General features: G+C 43.5%; 1 protein-coding gene across 5 annotated transcripts; it reads right to left on the bottom strand.

Moving 5' to 3' along the window:
• Positions 1 to 483: 483 nt before the first annotated feature.
• LOC125553355 (DNA polymerase II subunit B4) lies at positions 484 to 4,173 on the bottom strand. Of its 5 annotated transcripts, none has more exons than XM_087528746.1 (6): positions 3,829 to 4,173; positions 3,225 to 3,343; positions 1,956 to 1,992; positions 1,509 to 1,648; positions 1,338 to 1,397; positions 484 to 851 (listed from the first exon to the last, which is right to left on the bottom strand). In XM_087528746.1, exons 1-3 carry the CDS (start codon positions 4,011 to 4,013, stop codon positions 1,958 to 1,960), a joined length of 339 nt encoding a protein of 112 aa, XP_087384872.1. In that variant the 5' UTR covers positions 4,014 to 4,173; the 3' UTR covers positions 484 to 851; positions 1,338 to 1,397; positions 1,509 to 1,648; positions 1,956 to 1,957. The 5 variants fall into 5 exon arrangements, with proteins under 5 accessions (XP_087384872.1, XP_087384870.1, XP_087384868.1 ...); XM_087528744.1 differs by having other exon boundaries at positions 1,927 to 1,992; positions 3,829 to 4,151; XM_087528742.1 differs by having other exon boundaries at positions 1,500 to 1,648; positions 3,829 to 4,151.
• Positions 4,174 to 24,972: the final 20,799 nt, after the last annotated feature.

Raw genomic sequence — 24,972 nt, 5'->3', positions numbered from 1 at the left:
TTTTGTGATCAAAAACATAAGGTCAAAAGCTGGGCGTCGTAAACTGACTATATCGACCTTTAACAAAAGGTCGTTGATCCTATGACCTTCTGTTTTGGTCGCTAGCTCTCTCCCCAGGCCATGTCGGATCTGACGTGGCAATCCGACGTGGCAAAATTGCGACGAATTGAAAAGGTCGTTGGTTAAAATCAGCCCGATCCAATTGGGGGTTTTACATGGGCCGAGCCCATTAATTCGGCCTTTTTAATGTATTTTTTTCTGTTGTTTTTTACTAGCTACATGGGCTTGGGCCATTGGTTCGAACTTTTTTTGCTTTCTGAGGTGCAGCCTTTTCACATTCTATAATTTTTTTATTTTCAGGTTTTCTTTTTTTTGTTACATTCAATTTTCAGATTATTGTAGTCAACTGGATGCACATTGTCAGATTCTTCTAGGCACTAGGTCCCAAACACCAGGTTTTAATTTTTCACAACTTGTAACGGATATACCAATCAGAGAACACATTTTAAATATATTCAAATAACAGCCAAATCACCGATGTACCAATCAAGTTTATTACATTCCACCAATCACAATATAACCATACAATATTACACCAATCACAGTATAGCACTCTACAGATAAAACACTCAACAAGTACATGCTCGTCTCCAACACCTTAGCGCCTTCAACCTGCAAAACATCACATCCAGCCACATATTAAGGATCAAATCAATTCACCCCTTGACGCCCTGGTAGGTGACGACGATGTGGTAGTGGTGGAAGCCGCCGCCGAGGCCGATGGCGCCTGCGGTGTCCTCGTCGTCATCAAAGGCGATGACGACGGACAGGTCAGCGTCGAAGCAGGTGCGCTGCAGGCCACATCATCATATTTGAGCATTAATATTTCCGTATTACTACATAGGAACTACAGCACTAGGAGTACACAGCAACTAGTAGCAGAACACCAATATCATCAGGAACATGAGTATAACAAGCATCTTGCTTTACTGGGATAAAGTGACACAGCAGAATTACTAGGATACAGTAACACAGCAGCAATAAGATAACATATTATGTGCTACAGGCTGACATTTCCAAAGTGGCACGTTTGATATGCTAAGGACTTGTTGATCTAATCCAGGTTTTGTTTTACAAATTAGTCTTGCTGTAAATTCAGCTAGTGTTCAAGTTATAAACAGTTTCTTTTTACTTGCCATCTTTGTTTCTTCTCCGTGACATTTAGTAGCACACAGGAGTATATCCTGCTGTGCCTATGCATTGCAAGAGCCAAACCAATACTAAATATTATTGCAAACCTAACATACTTGAACAGCTTGGTCAGGGCAAGAACAAACCTGATGAGCTATGAAGTTGAACGAATGGTGAACGAGCCCAGCCATGGCCACCTTCTTGGTCTTGTCCAAAAACAGAATAATCCATGATTAGATGATTGAAATAGCTCAAGAAACAAGAACACAGAGCGTGCAGTGTATGGTTAAGAGGAGAAGGGGGCATACTGGGCTGACCTCGTTGGCGTGCTTCTTGTCGCGCACGAGTCCATGGCGCCGGGGGCGGGGTAAGGCTCCTCGATGCTGGCGCTGGAGGCAATGCTGCTGCCCTGCTCGCCGGCATAGCCGCTGCTGCTGGGGCTGGGCTCTGCACTAAGCTGGGAGTAAACAGAACAACGTCAACAAATGCATCCAGGGAGTTGCCAACATCACGTGTTAAATAAAATGAAGGTGAAGTGCTCCACACCACTGACTTATCTATAGATGCAGATTTGTACCAGATGACATGATGCATACAACTAATATACAAATGGCTAGCTGTTATGATAGGCTAATCTGCAACAACTAATCTATGCCATATCTATACCATATCTTTACAACCAACCATTCATTCCAGCAATATATTACAACCATGTCAAGCAAGCAAACATTTTACTTCTGAAGATAGGAAACCCAGATCAGCACCTTCATCGTGACCACAAGCTTGACTTGGGTATGCATACTGCAAAATCAAAGGGCATTTGATTAGGCGAAGGAAAATAGCAGTTTAAATCAGCTAATTATATTCTGTAGCACATAATTCAGTTAACAAAATCACATCTGGACTCTGACACTCTGTCTCTGGCAATTAACTCCAGTTTCCATCCTATCTCAAGCATCATTCAAAAATATTTTTTAACGAACACAATTGTTATAAATACCTCTTACAATGGATACCACCAACCTGTATCCATATTGTTCGATCCCAGGAGAACTGGCTACGATTGACAACATAAAAAAATGAAACATGCAGGACACAGACACACGCACACAGACAGACACATAAATGTTTAATCAGAATCAACTATCCTATACCACTGGATAGTCCAGTCCCTGCCTGCTTCTTAAAAACTGGTTATATCAAGTGCTAAGTTGTCTAGAAACTGTGGATTAAGATGAACAAGACAAAAGACTATCTACCCCAGCATTAGCACCAGGTCCAGAAAACAGCACCCCGCCCCAGCAGGCACAGAAATTGGTGTTTGCATTATATCTCCAACGGCAACGGGGTGTCGCCCAACCATGCAGCATTGTGCAGATGCAAGTGAGGCCAGACGTAAGTGCACAAGAGCAAACCCGCACGCTTTAAGAATTACTTGATGTGCGCGTGCAGATGCAAAGTTTGAATTACTTGATTTAACAATTCATTAAGTGACTTTGGCATAGAAATAACAGGGAACCGGCCATAGAGATACACCACGGAAACAGACATGTTTCTAGAAAGGCAGAACAAAGTTAGATATGTGGACAGGCATCTCCGAAAAGAGATTGTACATGGTACATAAACAATAAAACAGGGGTGCAAATTAACATAGTTGAACTAGTTGTAGAAATTCGGACCATACAAAGTTACAAACTAACGAACAAAGCAAACAGACTGAATTCGGCATGAGAATTAGTGGTTCTGGGCACTAGCTGACCTCCTCATCATCAGCTTGAGGTTGGGAGACAGGGGGGGCTTGGGAGGGGGTGTTACATTATTGCGTAGAGTTATATTATATCCATACAGCATCTAAAGTCCTAAACTCAAAGAACATATTCTTGACGGGCACAACTGAGCAAGAACAGCAGACTGTAACAGAATGGAGGATACAAATACTACCCCGTCCCAAATTATAAGATGTTTTGTTAGGCTATTTTAGTCTATCAAAACATCTTATAATTGGAACAGGGGAAGTAGAAAACAACACTGACCTTCCAGTGCAGTCCTCAGGGGCTCTACAAACTCGGGGAACTCAATCTCATCGAGCGCCTTGAAGACGTCCTCGGCGTTGATCGTCTGCCTCTTTCCGTCCTTGCACACATCATTAGCCCTGCAGAAAAGACCACACATGTTTACTATCATCATCCCAGAAGCATCACCAGCACAGGGAGAGGCCCAAAATTATGCTGAAGCTATGGATTCCTTGTGCATTCCATCAGTTCGCTCTCGCTGGCTCTCCCCTCAGCCCCACAGCAGAGCAAATAGCTGAAGAACTATGTCAGCAATGCAGATTCTGAACCAGTACTAACCTGATGCCAAGAAATTAACTACTACCGCTGTCTTCCCCCAATACCCCCAAACATTTCAGACAAGCATCAAATTCGTCACTCGAATCGACCCAGTAAATCGAATATGTCAATGCCAAGTAATTTACCGCTGATTTCTCCCCCCAAACCACCCAAACATTTCACATAGGCAACAAATTCGTCACCCGGATCCACCCAACAAACCAAATCAATCATGGCCACTCGCAGGAATCAACCAGAGCAAAAATCAGGGGAAGGAAGAAATGGAGGTTGGGGGAATCAAACGCACGTGGCGGAGAGGTAGTGGATGAAGATGCGGGCGCTCTCGGCGAAGGCGGCCATGGCGTCCTTGTTCACAATCACCTCGGCCCCTCCCTCTGCCCCCTCGCCGCCGGACGCGGCCCGGGCCAGCTTATCCTTGACCAGCCGCCGCACGATGGCCTTGGGCAGCTCCTCCACCTCCGCCTCCGCCATCACCGGCACCGGCGCAGCCGCGGCCGCAGCCGCAGGCTTCTTGGCCTTGGACCCCTCCCCCTCCTCCACCTCTACAGCTTGAGGTGCACTGCGTGATGACGACGACCTCCTCCCGCGAGACGCCGGCGGCCGCCGCCAGGTCCCCCACCGCGCGGAGCGGCAGGGCCAGCTCGTCCGTCACCGCGAGCGCCGCCACGGCCGTGGACGCCATGGACCCGGCCCTGATCGAATCGCCTGCAACCCTGCGTGAGGAAGAAAATGGTGCGCGTTAGGGAAGGGAAGGGAAAGGAGGAAGAGCAGATCGAAGAGGGGGTGGGGTGACCATGATGTCGAGCGGCGTCCCGGGCAGAGCGAGTTCATGGCAGGCGCCTGGCCTCTCCTTCCTGATTTGAGGAGGGGAGGGAGACGGGTCATGGCGTCTGGGGCATGCGTCCGCACCGTGATCCCGATGGGATCTACACGAGGCCGCCGCTGCCCCTCCCCCGCCGCGGGGCCGGGTGCGGGTCACCTCCCACGAAAGGAGACAGAGACGGAGCCGGAGCGGACATGGATGGGACTCAGACGCGCGGCGGAGGTGGTTGACGAGGCGGGCACAGAGGTGGAGAGGGCGAGGTGGGTCACCGGGATTCGTGGCGTGGTGGAGGCGCCGTGAGGAGGGGAGGAGGAGAGGGCGAGGGAAGGAGGGCGCCGCCGCCGGCGACGGGAAGCGAGAGAGAGCGGGAGGCGGCGTCGAACTGGATCGGGGAGAGAGAGAGAGGGAGGCGGCGGGCGGGTGGAAGGAAAACGGTGTTTCGTGCATGATCCGCGTGTCTGGTCCACGGACCAATCAAAACGCAGTACAACATTATGACCAACTAAATTGGTCGTAATAAATTTGAAAATAAGATGTTAAAATCATGTAAGCTATTTTATGATCACAGAAATTCAAAAAAATAAAAGACCTTCTCATTGTGTCACCAATTGTGAACTACCTTTCAGGAAAATAACAAACATGGAATGGCAAACAATGTTGCCTAAGAAAGTTTTCATTTTTTGCACGAAAAAATCATTTTTCATTTTCCGAGTGCCCAAAATGGGTTTTTTTTTGTGAAGGACCTACCAAATAATTGTTGCAAAATTGGACCAAATCAATTTTCTAAAATACTAGGACATATTTAATGCACAATTGACAAAATGGTTGGGTGTAAAAAGGTTTGATCCACCTCTCGTGAAAAAGACAAATTCCAGCCGATTCAACTAGAAGCGGGTCAAATTTAAACTGTAGCTGCCTTGTAGTTTGCTCTTTATTTTTTCCAAAAATCATTTATAGGTACATAAATATCTATTTAATCATAGAAACACCAAAAAAATTTCAAAATTCAACCACTAGCTAGGAACGGTCATTCCTGCCGTTTTGACCGCATTTTGAAACGGGCATAAAAAATTCAAAAAAAAATCAAAAAATTGGGAAACCTTCGCATTGTGTCATCATATGTGACCAAGTTTTCAAGAAAAATAACAAACTTGTAATACGGAAATTATTTTTAAAAAGTGTTCTCAGAAACGAGCTATCACGTGTGGAGATCAATGACTTTCAAGCCAAATGATCAATCTTATGGCCACATTCGTGGCATAGTTTGTTCAAATGATCTCATATTGTGCACGAGGGTGCATCTTGGAATTCCAAACAACGTTGCCTAAGGGAGTTTTCATTTTCTTTGCATGGAAAAACCATTTTCCATTTTTCGATTGCCCCAAATGAGGTTTTTTTGTGAAGGACCTACTAAATAATTGTTGCAAAATTGGACCAAATCATTTTTATAAAATACTAGACCATATTTAATGCACAATTGACCAAATGGTTGGGTGTCAAAAGATTTGATCCACCTCTGGTGAAAAAGACAAATTCCCGTTGATTCAGCTGGAGGCGGGTCAAATTTGAACTGTAGCTACCTCGTAGTTTGCTCTTAATTTTTTACAAAAATTATTTCTAGATACATAAGTATCTATTTAATCAGAGAAACACCAAAAAAAATTCAAGATTCAACCACTAGCTAGGAACGGTCATTCCCGCCGTTTTGACCGCATTTTGAAACGGGCATAAAAAATTCAAAAAAAATCAAATAATTGGGAAACCTTCGCATTGTGTCATTATATGTGGCCAATTTACCAGGAAAAATAACAAACTTGCAATACGACAATTACTTTAGAAAAGTGTTCTCAGAAATGAGCTATCATGAGTGAAGATTCATGGCTTTCAAGCCAAATGATCAATCTTATGGCCACATTCATGGCATAGTTTGTTCAAATGATCTCATATTATGCACAAGGGTGCATATTGGAATGGCAAACAATGTTGCCTAAGGAAGTTTCATTTTCGTTGGACGAAAAAATCATTTTCCATTTTTCGAGTGCCTGAAAGGAGTTTTTTTTGTGAAGGAACTACCAAATAATTGTTGCAAAATTGGACCAAATCATTTTTATAAAATACTAGGCCATATTTAATGCACATTTGACCAAATGGTTGGGTGTAAAAAGTTTTGATCCACCTCTCGTGAAAAAGACAAATTCCAGCCGATTCAGCTGGAAGCGGGTCAAATTTGAACTGTAGCTGCCTTGTAGTTTGCTCTTTATTTTTTCCAAAAATCATTTCTAGGTACATAAGTATCTATTTAATCATAGAAACACCAAAAAAAATTCAAGATTCAACCACTAGCTAGGAACGGTCATTCCCCCCGTTTTGACCGCATTTTGAAACGGGCATAAAAAATTCAAAAAAATCAAATAATTGGGAAACCTTCGCATTGTGTCATCATATGTGGCCAAGTTCCTAGGAAAAATAAAAAACTTGTAATACGACAATTATTTTAAAAAAGTGTTCTCAGAAACGAGCTATCATGTGTGGAGATCAATGGCTTTCAAGCCAAATGATCAATCTTATGGCCACATCCATGGCATAGTTTGTTCAAATGATCTCATATTGTGCACAAGGGTGCATATTGTAATGGAAGACAATGTTGCCTAAGAAAGTTTTCATTTTCGTTGGACGAAAAAACCATTTTCCATTTTTCAAGTGCCCGAAAGGAGGTTTTTTGTGAAGAAACTACCAAATAATTGTTGCAAAATTGGACCAAATCATTTTTATAAAACACTAGGCCATATTTAATGCACAATTGACAAAATGGTTGGGTGTAAAAAATTTTGATCCACCTCTCGTGAAAAAGACAAATTTCCGCCGATTCAGTTGGAAGCGCGTCAAATTTGAACTGCAGCTGCCTCATAGTTTGCTATTTATTTTTTCCAAAAATCATTTCTAGTTACATAAGGACATATTTAATCATAAATACATGGTTTGATGGCGATACGTCGAGGTTTGGGCGGTGGCCGAGGGCCCCAACTCTAGAGCGCGTAAACTCGCATGCCCGTCGCGTGGTCACCGCGTGACCGTAATGTTGCCATGTGTTCTGGGTGGCCTAGGCATGTCTATTGGGTTAGGCACTCCCCAGGTTGGTGCTAGGAAGAAAATTACGACATAAGATTCTCACGAGGAGACCGATCGATGCTCAAACATGAATTAGCAGCCAAGTGTTTGATTAGCGGTACGGGAAATGCACATGGCCAATGGGCGTGAGTTTTGGCTAAGGATGATCATCTACTAAGGAGAATGTCTTCACAAATTTTTAGCTCAAAAGGAGGATCCTAGGTGGTACTTTCTTTGCAAAGTACCACGCTGGACAAAAATATGAATGTTGAAGCTGGGCTCAAAATAATGAATGGAGTGAGCTGAAATTTTGTGGAGGATGGTTATTTGGGCATAGGAAAGCATTGTAGAAAATTGATACCATTTTGACATGCCAAAGAAGTACTTCCTTCACAATGCTCTTCCGTGGACAGAAACTTGGGAAAACTAGTGAGAGATATTGGATGAATGAAATGATCTCAAAATTGGTGTAGGTAAGTTATTTAGGTATGGTCATGCGCTGGTAAATTTTCAGATCATTTGGGTAAGCCTAGCTAGTACTTACTTCACAAAGCTTCTCTCGAGGTAGAAACTTTGGAAATTTTCCGAGAAAGATTTACTAGGAAAATTGAGCTGAATATTATCATGTGGCAATGATTTGGGTATGGAAGAGTGCCCGAAAAGTTTGAGGGTAATAGGAGGGGTCTATATAACACTTGCTTTGCAACGTGCCAATTTGGCCATAAAATATAAATTGAACCTGGGCTCACATAGATGATTTGACTGAGCTGCAATTTGGAGGAGGTTGATAATTTGGGCATATGAAGGAACTGTATAAATTTCATTTCATTTAGAGATATAAAAAAGGTACTTCCTTCACAATGCTTCTAGGTGGACAAAAACTTTGGTAATTTGCCGAGGAAGATTTGCTAGGCAAATGGAGCTGAATTTTGTCATGCGGTAATAATTTGGATAGGAAAGAGTGCTCAAAAATTCCGAGGGCAATCAAAAATATATAAATAGCACTTCCTTCATAAAGTGTTGTTGTGAACAGAATAGGAAAATGAATATTGTTGAATTAGTTTTGAACTAGGAAAGGAAGGATTTTAACATATTTGATGAAGATATGCCCCAAAGAATTTATGAGATTTTTTTGGGAATTTTATGAATGATAGAAATATAGGTTGCTTCACAACCTAGGGCAAAAACTGCCACATGGACATGACACATAGGCAAAACTGATGAGATGGCGCCTAGTCATCATAACCCACCACAATCTACAAGACTATGACCATCTATATTGGTCATTAACAACTAGAAATAAGGCAGCGGACTAGCACTGTTTGCGTTGTGACCATTTCGTGTAAGGAAATTACGATCTTTTTGACCAAAATGGTCGCAATGGTTTAGGGTTTGGAGCCCCCTGAACAGCTTTTGACCAATTCGTCTAAAATGGTCATAAATTTATGACCAATTCTTCGAGGGTCACTGACAGAAGGTCATAAGTTGACATATTTCTTGTAGTGTGGTAAGAGCCCGTAGGAGCAGCCTCGCCCTCATAGATGGAGACCTTACGCCACCAAGAATACAGACATCACATGTGCCTATGGGAGCAGCCTCATCCTCACAGTACTAAGCCTCAGTGCCTGGATGGATATGTGACAAAACCAAGGCAATGTTAGTCTATTTAACCAAACAGAATATAACATTACAACGGCAAGATGAGAAAAGTCTAAGAACTACTCTGTAACTCTTTTGCATCCTCCTCTCATCATTGTACTCGTGATCCTTTCCGATGCACCAAGAATTTGAAGCATCCGCAGCACCAGCAGTGCATGGTTGAAATAAGTTGAACACCAAACAGCTACGGAGATTTTGACCGAAGCCTATCCAGCCAGGGCTGCGCAGGGTTCATGGGCGGGGCAACATATTTCCCAGGTTAGTTGGCGATAGGTCAGCCAAGCAGCATGGGACCCAGCTCCAGGGCGGCGCACAGGAGGCTGGGCCGCTGGGGGCGAGGCGGTGGAAACAGATAGGCATCGATGTGTCCAGGCATGGACCCAGAGCACGGCAGCGGCAACACGACAATCAGCACAAGGAAGATGACACGGTGCGGACGTTCGGCTGCATGAGAGTCCTTGTGTAGGCGTGATTGCACTGTCGTGGAATGGAACTTCCAAAGAGATGGGAATATGGGATTCGAGGCGGAGCGGTCTCGTCGTGGAGATAGCCACCGGCGGCGTCGCTTAGTCAACGTAGAGGCGACTTGGAGGCCTCCAGAAAGCACTGTTGAGGGACTGATCTGGGCGGCAACCCTAATCACAGGGCCTCGCCGATCTCGGCCTCGTCCGTTCATCCCACCTAGCTAGTGCGCTCCTTCACCAGCGCAGCACGCTGCTCGCCGCTGCTGGCCTTGATGGTCCTCTTTCCACTCCGACCGCAACCGGATCCTCCTCCGACCTGAGCTGCATCATGCCGCGCGCTATCGTCCTCGGCTACAACCATGCAGGCTCCGTTCGCGGGCTTCAGCCTCGGCGCCAGGCCGCGCGGTTCAGGGTGCCCGCCATGCAGACCGCGTCTACCCCAACGCCCGGTCCATTTGCGGGTGCAGGCAATCGCGGGTGGCTTCTGGCCCTTCTTCCAGCTCTGGCTGCTGCTCGCCGTCTCAGCGCTCGACTCCACCAACACCCGAATAAAAAGGAAATATAATTGGGGACGATGCGTGTGGGTATGTAGGGGAAGGAATCGTGAGGCGTCCGGATTGACTTGGCGGTTTGGACTCTGGCTAGTTACATGTGGGCTTCTATTGGGCTTTTGTCTTTCAGTACCAGTTTCACGTGCGTGTACAGGAAGGTTTATCTCCGGTTTGGTTTGTGTGCGTGTAGAGAGGGTTATGCCCTATTTTTCTTCAGTCGTTAGTTTATTTTTCTATAGATTAGTACCACCTCGCTTATATGTTTTAAATTCGAATTGAAGGCATAAATTCACGTGAAGAAGCGTATTGTGACGGTGAACCCACGGAGTCAATCCATGCTTTATTATTATTATTATTATTATTATTATTATTATTATTATTATTATTATTATTATTATTATTATTACTAGTACAAATGCCCGTGCGTTGCACTGGGCAAAAAAAAAAGTCGCACAACATGCTTCATGTGCCATCATGCATCATTTTTTATATCCTACTTTAATAAACATCAACAATAAGGTTACACTGATTATTGCTTTTTGTATCATAAAGTTTGGACATAAAGAAGTCAACTTAGCTCATTTTGCATGGAATAGTTTGTCAATCGGTTTTACTTTTTGCTTTTCAGGGAAATGCGAAAGTTTCCTTATTTTTAATAAAAAGTTAAGGTTTTCAGAAAAATAGAACACTTTTAACAAGAACCAAAACATTTTTTTAAACAAATGTCCTTTTTGACGGGATTTTTTCATTTTTTATTTTTGTACATTTTTAAATGAAAATATAAATTTTTTTCGAAACAAAACTTTTTGGGGAATTTTGAACCTTTTTTAAAAAGTGTGAACATATTTTTTTGAAACAAAAAAGTGTAAACATATGTTAAACTCTATTTGTGCATTTTTAAATTTTTTTTGTGCTGAATTTTTCACCATGTCTGTCTATGCGGTGCTGGCATGGACGAGCGCAAGTCCTACCGTATTTGATACAAACTCCGGCTCGGCATGACCTGAGCAGCTGCGTTGCATGTTGGCCGACCCTGTCAACGTGTTTGCCATGAGAGCTCTACCCCACCTTTTTTTCTAGCCTCCTGTGTCGCTCCTCCATGCCACGTTGGTGTCAGCACAGATGCCTCCTTGGTAATGTCCCCTTGTCATCTTCGGTTGTTGCTTCGTCTGGATTGTTGTCTCATCAAACTTACCAACCGATCCTTTTATAAACCAGCAGAAGGATGAATTTTGTCATAATTTTTGTGGGCCAATTTTGAGGTTTTTTGCCTCCAGGAGCCCGACAGATTTATCAGTAGATGGTCAATCAATCGTTTGTCGATAAATGCACCAAACGATTAACACACTCATGTAATCCTTCTTGAATGGAATTTTAATGACAACATATGCCCTTACATTGCATTGCTTACTGCAGTGAATTGTCTGGCTCTGATCAACGTGATTGCTTGCGTGCTATTTATAATTATGCAAAACGTCCCAAGAATAAACACCAAACAAAAAAAACTCGCACATCGGAACAATTGATCTAACTTGAACCCAGTTAAGCAATAGTTGTCTGGCATCAATCTGCATGGTCGGTATTTTTCCTACAACCCAGATAGCTCGATTGGCTTACTCTTCTTCACAATTGGGCATGACCGATATTCTATTTTGATCCTTGCCGGTAATACTTCCTGATACAACATCTAGAGATGAATAATATTTTTCCTACTTAAGCATGTAACCCCGTTATGAAAGAAACATGGTATGTGCTGCTGCCATCGCTATTTGCATGAACCACATTAGCTAGCCGGCTGGAATAACTAAATCTGGTGACAGTTGAAGCAAAAAACAATCACCATTGTTTAGTCACTTGTACTTTGAAAACACATTAGTTCAAAGGGCACAGATTATCCATGATGAAAGTGTCATTAACTTATTATGACATGAAAATGCACAAAGAAAATAAAAGTATATTTTCCAAAGATTCCCAGTAATTTTAGTTTTTTTATGAAATTATCTCAGTTAATTTGAGAGTATCCAATGAAACTTGAGGAAGAAAAATGAAGATATGTGACCCAGTGATAGTCTGCTCGCCTGACCTCTTGGTGGAATTTACTATTGTGGTTATAAATAGTTGCAAATTTGATAACAATATAATCTAGCAGTTGCTATGAAAACTCTATGAGGGCAAACTACCAACCAACACATTCAACTCTAGAAGAAAGCTGGGAAAATTTGAGGGACAAAACGAAAAATGGTGTTGGCGGCAATACACCTAAAATGGCATATATTGTCGACTTTGTTTTGTACTGAAGATTCAGACACTGAAACCTCAAAAGTAGTACAATCCATAAAAAGAATAATGATGATGAAATTACAATCTAGCTAAAGCATACTGGTTGCATGAGCAACAATAAGAACAAGCCTGCCAGACAATTTCCATGTCTCAACAGTAATACATATAAATGGAGCACTTTCATGTAAAAACTAAAGAAGATAAATTTGATCTCACATTCCTTGTGTCCGAACATCAGGAAAGGAAGCTAAACAATGGTGAGGTGGAATATACAAACTCAATATAGAAAGCATCATTTATTTTAATCAGAAAATATCCTACTGATGAAAGGAAATTTCTGCAAGTCCATGTGCAAGATCAATCAGCTAAAACTCACAGTCAGGGGCCTCCTTGACCAGCTTTCCAGCAAGCACCGCATTTTCGCATCCTGCACATGCGGCTGGGCGGGGCAGTGCTCGGTCGCACGCACACATAGGGCAGTGGCGCTCGCGCTGCACTGCCTAATTTCCAGCATGAACAATGTCCAAAAAGATTAACTCTCCTCTCCTATGATGGCAGTAAAATACCAGCAAGTTCATCTTCATATAGGCAAGAGAAGATAAAAAAATCTGTCGTAAAATACAATTGAATGTGCAATGTAGCTTACGACATGACTTGTATTGTTCTTATGTTCAGTTTCAGCATATCCAGACCATATATCCTATAGCGTCTGACCATGATTATGAGAAATAAAAAAAAACCCTGAATAAAGAGAGCATCTGGTCAAGCATAACAAACTCCTTAAAAGTTGGAACTACAATAAAGCTCTTATTTAATAGGCCTTCCAAATTGCCGTAAACAGTTGTATAGATTCCAATATCATAGAAAGAGAAGTAAATATAAGAAAACTTGTGAGCAAAAAAAAAACATGAAACTAATTCAAATTCATGCTTGAATCTCCGGTGGCAAACAAACTTGTGTACGTGCTGTAGACCTGTAGTGAAGTCCTGACTTGATTGAGCTGGAAACAGAAAACTAAAATATGGGAGGCAGATGACCAATTGTAGAGCTGAATGTTGTCTGTACTTGTATTAGTTAAACTGATTCAAATACTCCCATGCAATTTGACAGCATATTAGGAATTCGTCCAATAGTTTCTGCGACTCAAGAACATGGAGAATGAGCGATTCCTGCAGCTGAAGAACATGGCGAAAGAGGACCAGATGGGCGTGCTGCCTTTCTCCTCGTCGTCACCGGCGATCCACGCCTCGCGCCCACCTCCGGATCGGCCTCCCCAGCCCCTGCCACGCACGGATCCGGCCTCTTCAAGCTGCGCTCAGCAGCCATCCATCCAATCTTTATCCTCTCTCTATTAATTCTTTAGGAGACTTACTAATTTGAGATCCTAGATGTATATAAATTGGTGCAAAAAGGTGCAAGGCAGCGATGTGGGACTAAAAGGAAGCGAATCATATATTCTGCACACAAACATGTGCTAGCTAAGTTGAACTTGGACTTTCAAACTGTATGCAAGGGTGGGGGTTCGATCCCACGCGCTGGCGTTTAACTTTTGCATCCTCTCCCGCACATTATTGGGCCGTCACTGTTGTTGGGCAGGTACGGTGGGAGGAGCGGGTGACGCCCAAGTGGGCTGCTGCGGACAGAATTTTAAACGCCAGCAGGTAATTAGTACCACCTCGCTTATACGTTTTAAATTCAAACTGAAAGTGTAAATTCACAGGAAGAAAGCGCATTGTGACGGTGAACCCACGGAGTCAATCCGTGCTTTATTATTAGGGATAGATTATTAATTATTATTATATTATTATTATATTATATATTATTATTATTATTATTATTATTATTATTATTATTATTATTATTATTATTATTATTATTATTATAGGGAAAGATCAGGGAAAGATTTGGTTCAAGTTCAGTATTTGTTTTGTTTTTGGTTGCCACTAGTTCAAGTTCAGTATTCAGCTCATATTGAGGAGGTGAAGGGGCATGAGAGCATGGTTGAGGGATGGAGGAGGAGGAGGCTTGGTGAGTTGCCCATGAAGTGCTTTGGCAACATTCTACATCTAGCATACACACTTTTTGGGCTCCCTCTAGTAGCTCAAGTTTACTCAAGAGGCCTTTTGCGCCTTTAATTTTTTTTTTCATGTAACAACTGGCATTACATAAATTGCTATTCAAGGTAGTTTCCAGCTTTGAGATTGCGGCGGACGGTCTGGCTGGCATAAGTTTGGGAACAGGGAGCATCACCACTTCTGTGTACAAGACTTGCAAGGACGGCCAGATCAAATTCAAGGAGGGGTGGAAGAAGTTTCTGTTCAGGAAGGACCTTAGCGTTGGCGATGCTTTACTGATCTTTCCCTGATGCGGACAGAATTTTAAACGCCAGCAGGTAATTAGTACCACCTCGCTTATACGTTTTAAATTCAAACTGAAAGTGTAAATTCACAGGAAGAAAGCGCATTGTGACGGTGAACCCACGGAGTCAATCCGTGCTTTATTATTAGGGATAGATTATTAATTATTATATTATTATTATTATATTATATATTATTATTATTATTATTATTATTATTATTATTATTATTATTATTATTATAGGGAAAGATCAGGGAAAGATTTGGTTCAAGTTCAGTATTTGTTTTGTTTTTGGTTGCCACTAGTTCAAGTTCAGTATTCAGCTCATATTGAGGAGGTGAAGGGGCATGAGAGCATGGTTGAGGGATGGAGGAGGAGGAGGCTTGGTGAGTTGCCCATGAAGTGCTTTGGCAACATTCTACATCTAGCATACACACTTTTTGGGCTCCCTCTAGTAGCTCAAGTTTACTCAAGAGGCCTTTTGCGCCTTTAATTTTTTTTTTCATGTAACAACTGGCATTACATAAATTGCTATTCAAGGTAGTTTCCAGCTTTGAGATTGCGGCGGACGGTCTGGCTGGCATAAGTTTGGGAACAGGGAGCATCACCACTTCTGTGTACAAGACTTGCAAGGACGGCCAGATCAAATTCAAGGAGGGGTGGAAGAAGTTTCTGTTCAGGAAGGACCTTAGCGTTGGCGATGCTTTACTGATCACAGCCAGGCACAACACATTTCAGGAGTTTGAAATGATTATGATCATCAACAAGATCTGAGAGTTGCTCAAGTTTACTCGAGAGGCCTTTTGCGCATTTTAGTTATTTCAGTGTTTTAAGTAGTTTGTCAGTTGAAAACAATATGTAATCCAGTGTGCACCGTTCTTTTTTATGTATGTCTTTCGTTCAAGCTACCTGAGCTTTTTCAAGCAAATTGAATTAAGTGTTCAGTGTCTTTTTGAGCTTTTTTGTGCGTAAAATCCAGTGTGCACTTTCTATTGGATGGCATGGCCCTTCCCCTCAGCTAAAGTATGGTGTTACTCTCACTTTGCATTTGTTCAGGTCAGTTTTTTTAAGTCACCTTACACTCCACTACCCTGTAGAGGTAAGTTCCAGCCATTTTTTCAACTATTTTTGTACATTTTTTTTATCAAAACTCCTTTTGTATGTCTTCTTTTTTCTGTACAGGACTCCCAACAGCTACAATGGAGTATGTTTTAAATCATCTTTTTTTGATAAGCATAGTTTTTTTCATAAAATATCTGTCTTTTTTTCCAGCAAAAAAGCTGTGTCTAACACACATTATACAGAGGTCTATGCTAGTAAGCATCTCCCCTTACCCTAACTATCTTTACATTCGTCACAAAAAGAACTATGCTTACATTATACATTTTTTCTTCTTCTGAAATTAGCCTTAGTATTTCAGTTCATGCATGTTTATTCAGATTTCTCATCTGTTGTTGAACAGTATCTAGTATGACATTCACATGTATACTAGTATGAGTAGTTACATATGCACTTTCTTTTTCTAAAAGAAATGCATAGATCACATTCTGTCAAGTTTTTCTTCAGTCTATTTTTCTTACAGTTTATCTATATTTTCCTTAGGGGGTTAGTCTACCACTAAGTAGCAGATGCTCTCTTTTTTAAAGAAATGGGAATTCACATTTCCAGTCTAGTTTTTATTCAGTGAAGTTTTGAGCTGTCCACATTTTTGTAGGCAAATTCTTTTTTTTCTTCAGATTTCCTTCTATATTTTTCAACCAAACCAGGACGTTTCTATCATTTACGAGGTATGCATTTTTTGCTTTGAAGAAGAAGAATGATTGTTAAGTTTCTTTTTGAGAACAAGAATGATCGGCAAGTCCGCAAGTGTGGGTGAAGGAACTTTTATTTTTTTGGAGGAAGTGGGGGAAGGAAGGATTGCTTGGACTGGGGGCGGGGCAGAATCGGAGGCTATAGCCCAGCCCGTGATCAGAAAGCCTATGGAGACGTGTTTTTTTTTCATGCAGCCTGTGCGTCTGCGTTTTGGTGGGTTAGCGGGTTGGCAAGGCGGCCTGTTAGTTTCAGGCTGACGCGTAAACCGCCTCACAAATTCGACCTGGACTCAGAAGAAAACAGATAGTTTCAACTAAACGCTGGACTGACGGTAGAGCCTAACTCACCTGTCAAATCACGACTAGTAGAAAAACGACCTGAAGCAATTATAAAAACAGACGTCTGTTGATTAGTCACTCCCAAAAAATATCCAACAGGTATTCTTGAGGGAAGAGCATTGGGAGAAAAAGTGTTGCTTACAAAAAAATGTTGATTCAATCATGGTGCATACAACTACAGAAATTTTGAGCAAAAAGTTGCTCATAAACCGTGCCCCCGTGTACACCACAGTTCACACCTCCCTGCTAAGTCTAACAACAATATTAAATTCAGAAATAAATTAAGTTTGATCAGACAACACATACTTAAGAAAATGCATAAATTCAATACTAAATTCAATTAAAACAAAGTTAATATACAAGGAGGAGATGTACAAATTCGAAATCTATGCAATTCAATACAGTTAATGTACAAAGGATATATACAGAGTAAAGCTAGAGAAGATATATACACATTCATAACTCAATCCAGTGCCAACTATTGTTGAAATAGAGATAGACATCATTTCTGCACTCTAGCTACAAAGACAGATCATTTCTGCACTCTACTTAATGCAATCAGAAACCAACACTTAGATAATTGAATCACTGACTTCCTGCACAATAACTAAATCCACTAAGCATAACTGATAACCACAAAGCATAAATGAATCACTGACTTCATATATCAAGTAGAAAACCACTCTATGCAAATAAGAACACTGGCTTCAACTAACAATCAGCTACTGATTTACTACATTACTCACCTGAACATGGCATCCATAGAACCTCCTCCCAGTGTGTAACGCCCCGAGACCGATGTGCCAGGTGTCTTCCAGTTATTCGCTGTTGTTGCCTTGTCATTTGCTTGCGTGTCATTCATTTCATATCATGTCATCATGTGCATCGCATTTGCATACATGTTCGTCTCATGCATTCGAGCATTTTCCCCGTTGTCCGTTTTGCATTCTGGCGCTCCTATGTCATCCGGTGTCCCTTTCTACCTCTTTTCGTGTGCGGGTGTTAAACGTACTCGGATTGGATCGAGATTTGCCAAGAGATCTTGGTTTACTACCGGTAGACCGCCTGTCAAGTTTCGTGCCATTTGGACTTCGTTTGATACTCCAACGGTTAACCGAGGAACCGTAAAGGCCTCATGTGTGTTGCAGTCCAACACCCCTCCAAAGTGGCCCAAAACCCACCTAAACCCCCTCCATCATCTAGGTCGTTTGATCACGATCGTGTGGCCGAAAACCGCACCTCATTTGGAGTCTCCTAGCTCCCTCTACCTATATATATGTGTGCCTCCCGGATTTTTCGCGCAGATGAAACCCTAGCCCCGCTCCTCCACGCCGCCGGACATGTCCGCACCCGCCGGACGTGTCCAGCCTCCACCTCACCTCCACCAATCAGGCGCCGCCACGTCACCGCCTCCGCCGCCTCAGCCAACTGCGAGACGCCACCTGTTCGTCGCCGCCGTCCCCGTGCCGCCGGGCCAGCAGAGCCCGTCTCCAGCCCGCCCGAGCCGCACACGGGCCCGAGCCACCAGCGCGCATCGCCGCCGCCCGCGCCGCGCGTGCACCGCCGCCGCCTCGCCTGCTTCGGCCGCCGTTCTCGTCGTCGGCCACCGCCGCACCTGCCGGAGCTCCGCCCCGCGCCGCCATCTCCGCCGCCACATGCGCCGCGCACGCCGCCCGACGCCCCGCGCCGTAGCCGGCCATCGCCGCCGCCTTCGCGCGCGCCTCCCGCGGTCGCCGCCCCGCTCGCCGTTCCGGCCGCTGCCTAACGCCGCTCCGCCGCCGCCCTTCCTCACGCCGGCGAGCCGCCCCTCACCGGAGTCAACGCCGGCCAGATCCGGTCCGGGTGGACCAGATCCACCGGTCCGGTGATCCAAACACCCACGCCTGAGCTCGGATCTCCTCGTCCCCATACCCCTCCGTCCAGTTTCTGCGAGGTTGATTTTTCTCTAAGTCCCCAGTATTTTTGGGCATTTTCTTCATGTCATAACTTTGCATCCGTGGCTCCGTTTTGGGCGTATAGCATATCAAATTGTTCGTCTCGACGAGTACTTCATTTCATTCCATTGCACCATGTTCATTTGAGTTCATCTTGATGCTCTAAATGCCGTTGCAAGAGTGCTAGTTTATATTAGTTTCAGATTCTTATCAGTAATTGGACATTTGTCATTTTTGCCATGATTAATGTGTGCCTCCTATGAACTTGAGCCCTTCATGTGTTTTGAAGTATGCCATGCCATCTTTACAGGGGTTTATGCCATGTATTTTTGTGATCTCTGTGGTGACTAGCACAAGCATGCAAAGTAGCTCTCGTAATGTTGCTGATTTCAGGGACTTAGAAATATTCTAAGTCTTTGTCCTGTCAATATTTTTATGCATGTATTCATGTTGCTACAGAGTGATCCATGTCTATTTTGAGCATGATCAGTAAGGATGTTTTGTAGATATTGTTGTGCTCTATCCATCTATGTCTTTGTTTGCATTTATGGAGCATCCTAGCTTGAGTCAATCGAGCTCTACTTTTGCTATAAAATGTTCCTGGCAGAATGTTTACGTGTTAAGCATTTTTGCCGAGGATGTTGTAGTTGATCCATGCATGCTATGTTGATGTTCTTGCCATTTTTAGCTTCCATGCCATGTCTACTTGCTGGGTGTGTGCTTAGTTTGACATGCATTGCCTTGTGGTGAGTGCATCGAGCTCGCAAACATGCCTACTTAATATCTGTTTTGCCATGTTCCAGTTTTTCTGCTAAGTCTGAATCTGTTAACGTAAGTTGCTATGTTCACATGGTTGCCATTGTGTTTTCTGATCCCTTTTGGCTTATGGTCAGTAAGGGACTTTTGTTGTATGCTTTGAGTAGCTTCATTCCATGCCTTGCCTTGCCATGATAGGATCATGTAGCATGTTGTTATCTTGCTCTAAACATTGCTTTCTGATGTTAAATTCCTGGCATATTGTTATTTTCACTAAGTCTGTAACCTGATATCGTTTGCCCTTTTGCCATGCTTGTTTGAACCTGCTATTGAGTGATTTAGCCGTAGCTCAGTGTTCATCTTTTGTCAAGCATCTTGAGTGGATCCCTGCCATGTGTTTTGTTGCTATGTTAGAGTGCAGTAGCTTGTTGTTCTTGATGCATTTAGATGGCCTCGTGCTGTTAATCGCAGATCGGTCACTACAAGAAATATGTCAACTTATGACCTTCTGTCAGTGACCCTCGAAGAATTGGTCATAAATTTATGACCATTTCAGACCAATTGGTCAAAATCTGTTCGGGGGGCTCCAAACCCTAAACCATTGCGACCATTTTGGTCAGAAAGGTCGTAATTTCCTCACATGAAAAGGTCATAAAGCAAACAACGCTAGTCCGCTGCCTTATTTCTAGTTGTTAACGACCAATATAGATGGTCATAGCCTTGTAAATTGTGGTGGGTTGCTATGACTAGGCGCCACCTCATCAGTTTTGCCTATGTGGCATGTCCATGTGGCAGTTTTTGCCCTAGGTTGTGAAGCAACCTATATTTCTGTCATTCCCAAAATTCCCAAAAAATCTCATAAATTCTTTGGGTCATATCTTCATCAAATATGTAAAAACCTTCCTTGCCTAGTTCAAAAATAATTCAAAAATATTCATTTTCCTATTCTGTTCAGAGTAACAGTTTGTGAAGGAAGTACCACTTTGGCATGTCCAAATAGTATCAATTTTCTACAGTGCTTTCCTATGCCCAAATAACCATCCTCCACCAAATGCCAGCTCAATCCATTCATTATTTTGAGCCGAGCTTCAACATTCGTATTTATGTCCAGTGTGGTGGTTTGCAAAACAAGTACCACCTAGGCTCCTCCTTTTGAGCTGAAAATTTGTGAAGACGGTCTTCTTAGTAACTGATCATCCTCAGCCAGAACTCACGCCCATTAGCCATGTACATTTCCCGTACCGCTAATCAAACACTTGGCTGCTTATTCATGTTTGAGCATCGATCGGTCTCCTCGTGAGAATCTTATGTTGTGATTTTCTTCCTAGCACCTACCTGGGGAGTGCCCAACCCACTAGACATTCCTAGGCCTCCCATAACACATGGCAACGCCACAGTCACGCGGTGACCACGCGGCGGGCATGCGAGCTTACGCGCTCTAGAGTTGGGGCCCTCGGCCACCGTCCAAACCTCGATGTCTCTCCATCAAACCATGTATTTCTGATTAAATAGATACTTATTTACCTAGAAATGATTTTTCAAAAAAATAAAGAGCAAACTATGAGGCAGCTGCAGTTCAAATTTGACCCGCTTCCAGCTGAATCGACGTGAATTTGTCTTTTTCACCAGAGGTGGATCAAAAAATTTGAGAGCCAACCATTTTGTCAATTGTGCATTAAATATGACCTAGTATTTTATAAAATTGATTAGGTCCAATTTTGCAACAAATATATGGTAGGTCCTTCACAAAAAAAACTCATTTCAGGCACTCGGAAAATGGAAAATGGTTTTTTCGTCCAAAGAAAATGAAAACTTCCTTAGGCAACATTGTTTTCCATTCCAATATGCACCCTTGTGCACAATATGAGATCATTTGAACAAACTATGCCATGAATGTGGCCATAAGATTGATCATTTCGCTTGAAAGCCATGAATCTTCACACTTGATAGCTCATTTCTGAGAACACATTTTTAAAATAATTACCGTATTACAAGTTTATTATTTTTTCCTAGAAACTTGGTCACATATAATGACGCAATGCGAAGGTTTTCCAATTTTTTGATTTTTTTTGAATTTTTTATGCCCGTTTCAAAATGCGGTCAAAACGGCGGGAATGACCGTTCCTAGCTAGTGGTTGAATCATGCAATTTTTTTTGGTGTTTCTATGATAAAATAGATACTTATGTACCTAGAAATGATTTTTGTAAAAAATAAATAGCAAACTATGAGGCAGCTGCAGTTCAAATTTGACCCGCTTCCAACTGAATCGGCGACAATTTGTCTTTTTCATGAGAGGTGGATCAAAACTTTTTACACCCAACCATTTTGTCAATTGTGCATTAAATATGTCCTAGTATTTTAGAAAAATGATTTGGTCCAATTTTGCCACAATTATTTTGGAGGTCCTTCACAAAAGAACCTCCTTTTGGGCACTCGAAAAATGAAAAATGGTTTTTTCGTCCAAAGAAAATGAAAACTTCCTTAGGAAACATTGTTTGCCATTCCAATATGCACCCTTGTGCACAACATGAGATCATTTGAACAAACTATGCCATGAATGTGGCCATAAGATTGATCATTTGGCTTGAAAGCCATTGATCTCCACACATGATAGCTCGTTTCTGAGAACATTTTTTTAAAATAATTGCCGTATTACAAGTTTGTTATTTTTCCTGGGAACTTGGCCACGTATATTGACACAATGCGAAGGTTTCCCAATTTTTTGATTTTTTTTTGAATTTTTTATGCCCGTTTCAAAATGCGGTCAAAACGGCGGGAATGACCGTTCCTAGCTAGTGGTTGAATCATGCAATTTTTTTGGTGTTTCTTTGATTAAATAGATACTTATGTACCTAGAAATGATTTTTGGAAAAAATAAAGAGCAAACTACAAGGCAGGTACAATTCAAATTTGACCCGCTTCCAGCTGAATCGGTGGAAATTTGTCTTTTTCACGAGAGGCGGATTAAAACTTTTTATACCCAATCATTTGGTCAATTGTGCATTAAATATGGCCTAGTATTTTAGAAAAATGATTTGGTCCAATTTTGCAACAATTATTTGGGAGGTCATTCACAAAAAAACTCATTTCGGGCACTCGAAAAATGAAAAATGAATTTTCCGTGCAAAGAAAATGAAACTCCCTTAGGCAACATTGTTTGCCATTCCAAGATACACCCTTGTGCACGACATGAGATCATTTGAACAAACTATATCATGAATGTGGCCCGTTTCAAAATGCGGTCAAAACGATTCCTATTGATTTTGTAGAAATTTGTCAATTTGACTAAGGTGTATGAAAAGCTTTTAACATGCAACCAGTTGGTTAATTATACATAGACTATGTTTCTAATATTATTGAAAATTGGTACAGTCCAATGTTGAAGCAAATAATGCGAAGGTTCTTCAAAAAACGAAAAATAAACCAATTAAAGAAAAGAAGAGGAGAAAGAGAGAGAGAGAGAGAGGGGTGTGTGGGATGAGGGAGGGTTTTGGAGCGTTGGATGTAGGAGGAATAGATGGCCAGGATTTGATCTTGAGGGGGATCCGTGGCCTCGCCTCTGATTGGCTGGCCCTAACACAACCTTCACCATCGACCCGCCCCCACTGCTCCTCTCGTCCCCGTTGCCCTAACACAACCCGCCCTCTCCCTCCCTCAGATCTCGATCCGCCGCCGCCCCCAACCTCACCGTAGACGAGATCGCCGCGTCTCCTCCTTCCCTCTCCCGCGTCCCACCCTGCACCCTCGGCCGCCGCCTCGCCTTCCACGGCCTTCGCCTCGCCTTCCACAGCCTCCGCCCCACCCTCGTAGCCCTCCACCCCGGTGCCGGTGCGTACCCCTCCTCCCCCATCTCCTCGCCGCCACCTCCAGATCCAATCTCTCCCCGCCGCCTCCCGATCCAACCTCCCACCCACTGCCGACCTCGCCGTCCTCGACCCTCCCTCCCCTCACCATCTCTCCCTCGTCTCTCCCTCTCCCCCGCACCACTCCTCGCCTACTACCTCAGCCGGATGGGCCAGACGATGCGCCTCGTCCGCCCGCCCGTGCTCTGGGTCGTCGTCGAGGCCGGCAAGCCCTCCCCGGAGGCCGCCCTCCCGCTGCGCCGCACCACCGTCATGCACCGCTACGTCGGCTGCTGCGACGGCCTCAACGCCTCCCCTGCAGTCGACTTCCGCCCGCACCAGCTCAACGCCAGCCTCGAGGCGTCGAGAACCACCTCCTCGATGGCGTCATCTACTTCGCCGACGAGGAGGGCGTCTACTCCCTGCCGCTCTTTGACCGCCTCCGCCAGATCAGGTATCTCCCCCTCCACTCCGCCGTGCCACTTCATCTCCGCCGTGATCCGGTGCCGCCGACCACCCCTGCGTCTCTGTCGCCCCGCCATCTAAGAAACGGCGCCCGCTCGTCCTCTGCTTCGGGCGACTGGACATTTGCTGCCCCTCGTTGACCTCTAGCGAGTACCACGATGGGACATGTCGCCGTGTTTCGGGGGATTAATTATCTCACTGGTTGTTTTTCTCTCTTTTCAGGGGATTATTCCAGATCCTCGGGGTCGTCGTCGGCGGTGGCTGCCCTGGCCGACGTCGCCAGCTGCACATTGACGAGGTAACGGCTTCACGATTCGCCTCGGAATTCCCCTGCTGTTTTCCTCCTTGGTGGTGGCTGGCATACAAATCAAATCACTCCATTTGGTTGCAGGGCAATGACGACTGCTATGGCCAGCTGAGGCAGGAGTACGACTCACTTCTGAGGGAGAAAGGCGAGTGCAGGAGGGTGCTGGAGGATCTCATGAGGGAGAATGAGCTCAAGACCAAGGAGAGCCGTGAGGCTCAGACATCCCTGCGCAAGCTGCAGATGGAGCTGATGCGCAAGTCCATGCACGCCGGCTCTCTGGGTAAGAAGAACTTGTCTGAACTGCAGATCCACTTGTTCACTAACAGCAGGAGCAGACTGAATTTTACCAATTCTATCTTCTTCTTCTGCGATTAGAACAAACAAAGCAACGACAGTGGCTCCTCTAATTTATAAAATGTTTTGTGTGCTGTTCACCTACAATTTTGTTTAACTGTTCATGATTAAAATTCAGTGGCTCCTCTTCTTTATACACGTGAATGTGCAATTCAGCTACAATTTTGTGTGCTGTTCACACTGAGAGCTCACAAATGAGTTCTTATCTCCCCAAATAGGCCGCAGAAGTGTGTGTTGATTGCCATTACAGGCTGAATTTGTCGACGGCCTATCTTTTGTCTAGCGCATTAGAGGCATGTCCAATTAAATATACGCTTTAGTTCAAGGACATGTACAACTAAATATACGCTTTAGTTCAAGGACAGGTACAACTAAATA

This window comes from Triticum urartu, chromosome 6A, assembly GCF_056163025.1.
Source record: "Triticum urartu cultivar PI428250 chromosome 6A, HENAU_Tu73, whole genome shotgun sequence".
In the NCBI taxonomy this organism is placed as follows: Eukaryota; Viridiplantae; Streptophyta; class Magnoliopsida; order Poales; family Poaceae; genus Triticum; species Triticum urartu.
The sequence above is the reverse complement of the archived record's forward strand: the minus strand, read 5'-3'. Positions and strand labels throughout refer to the sequence as shown.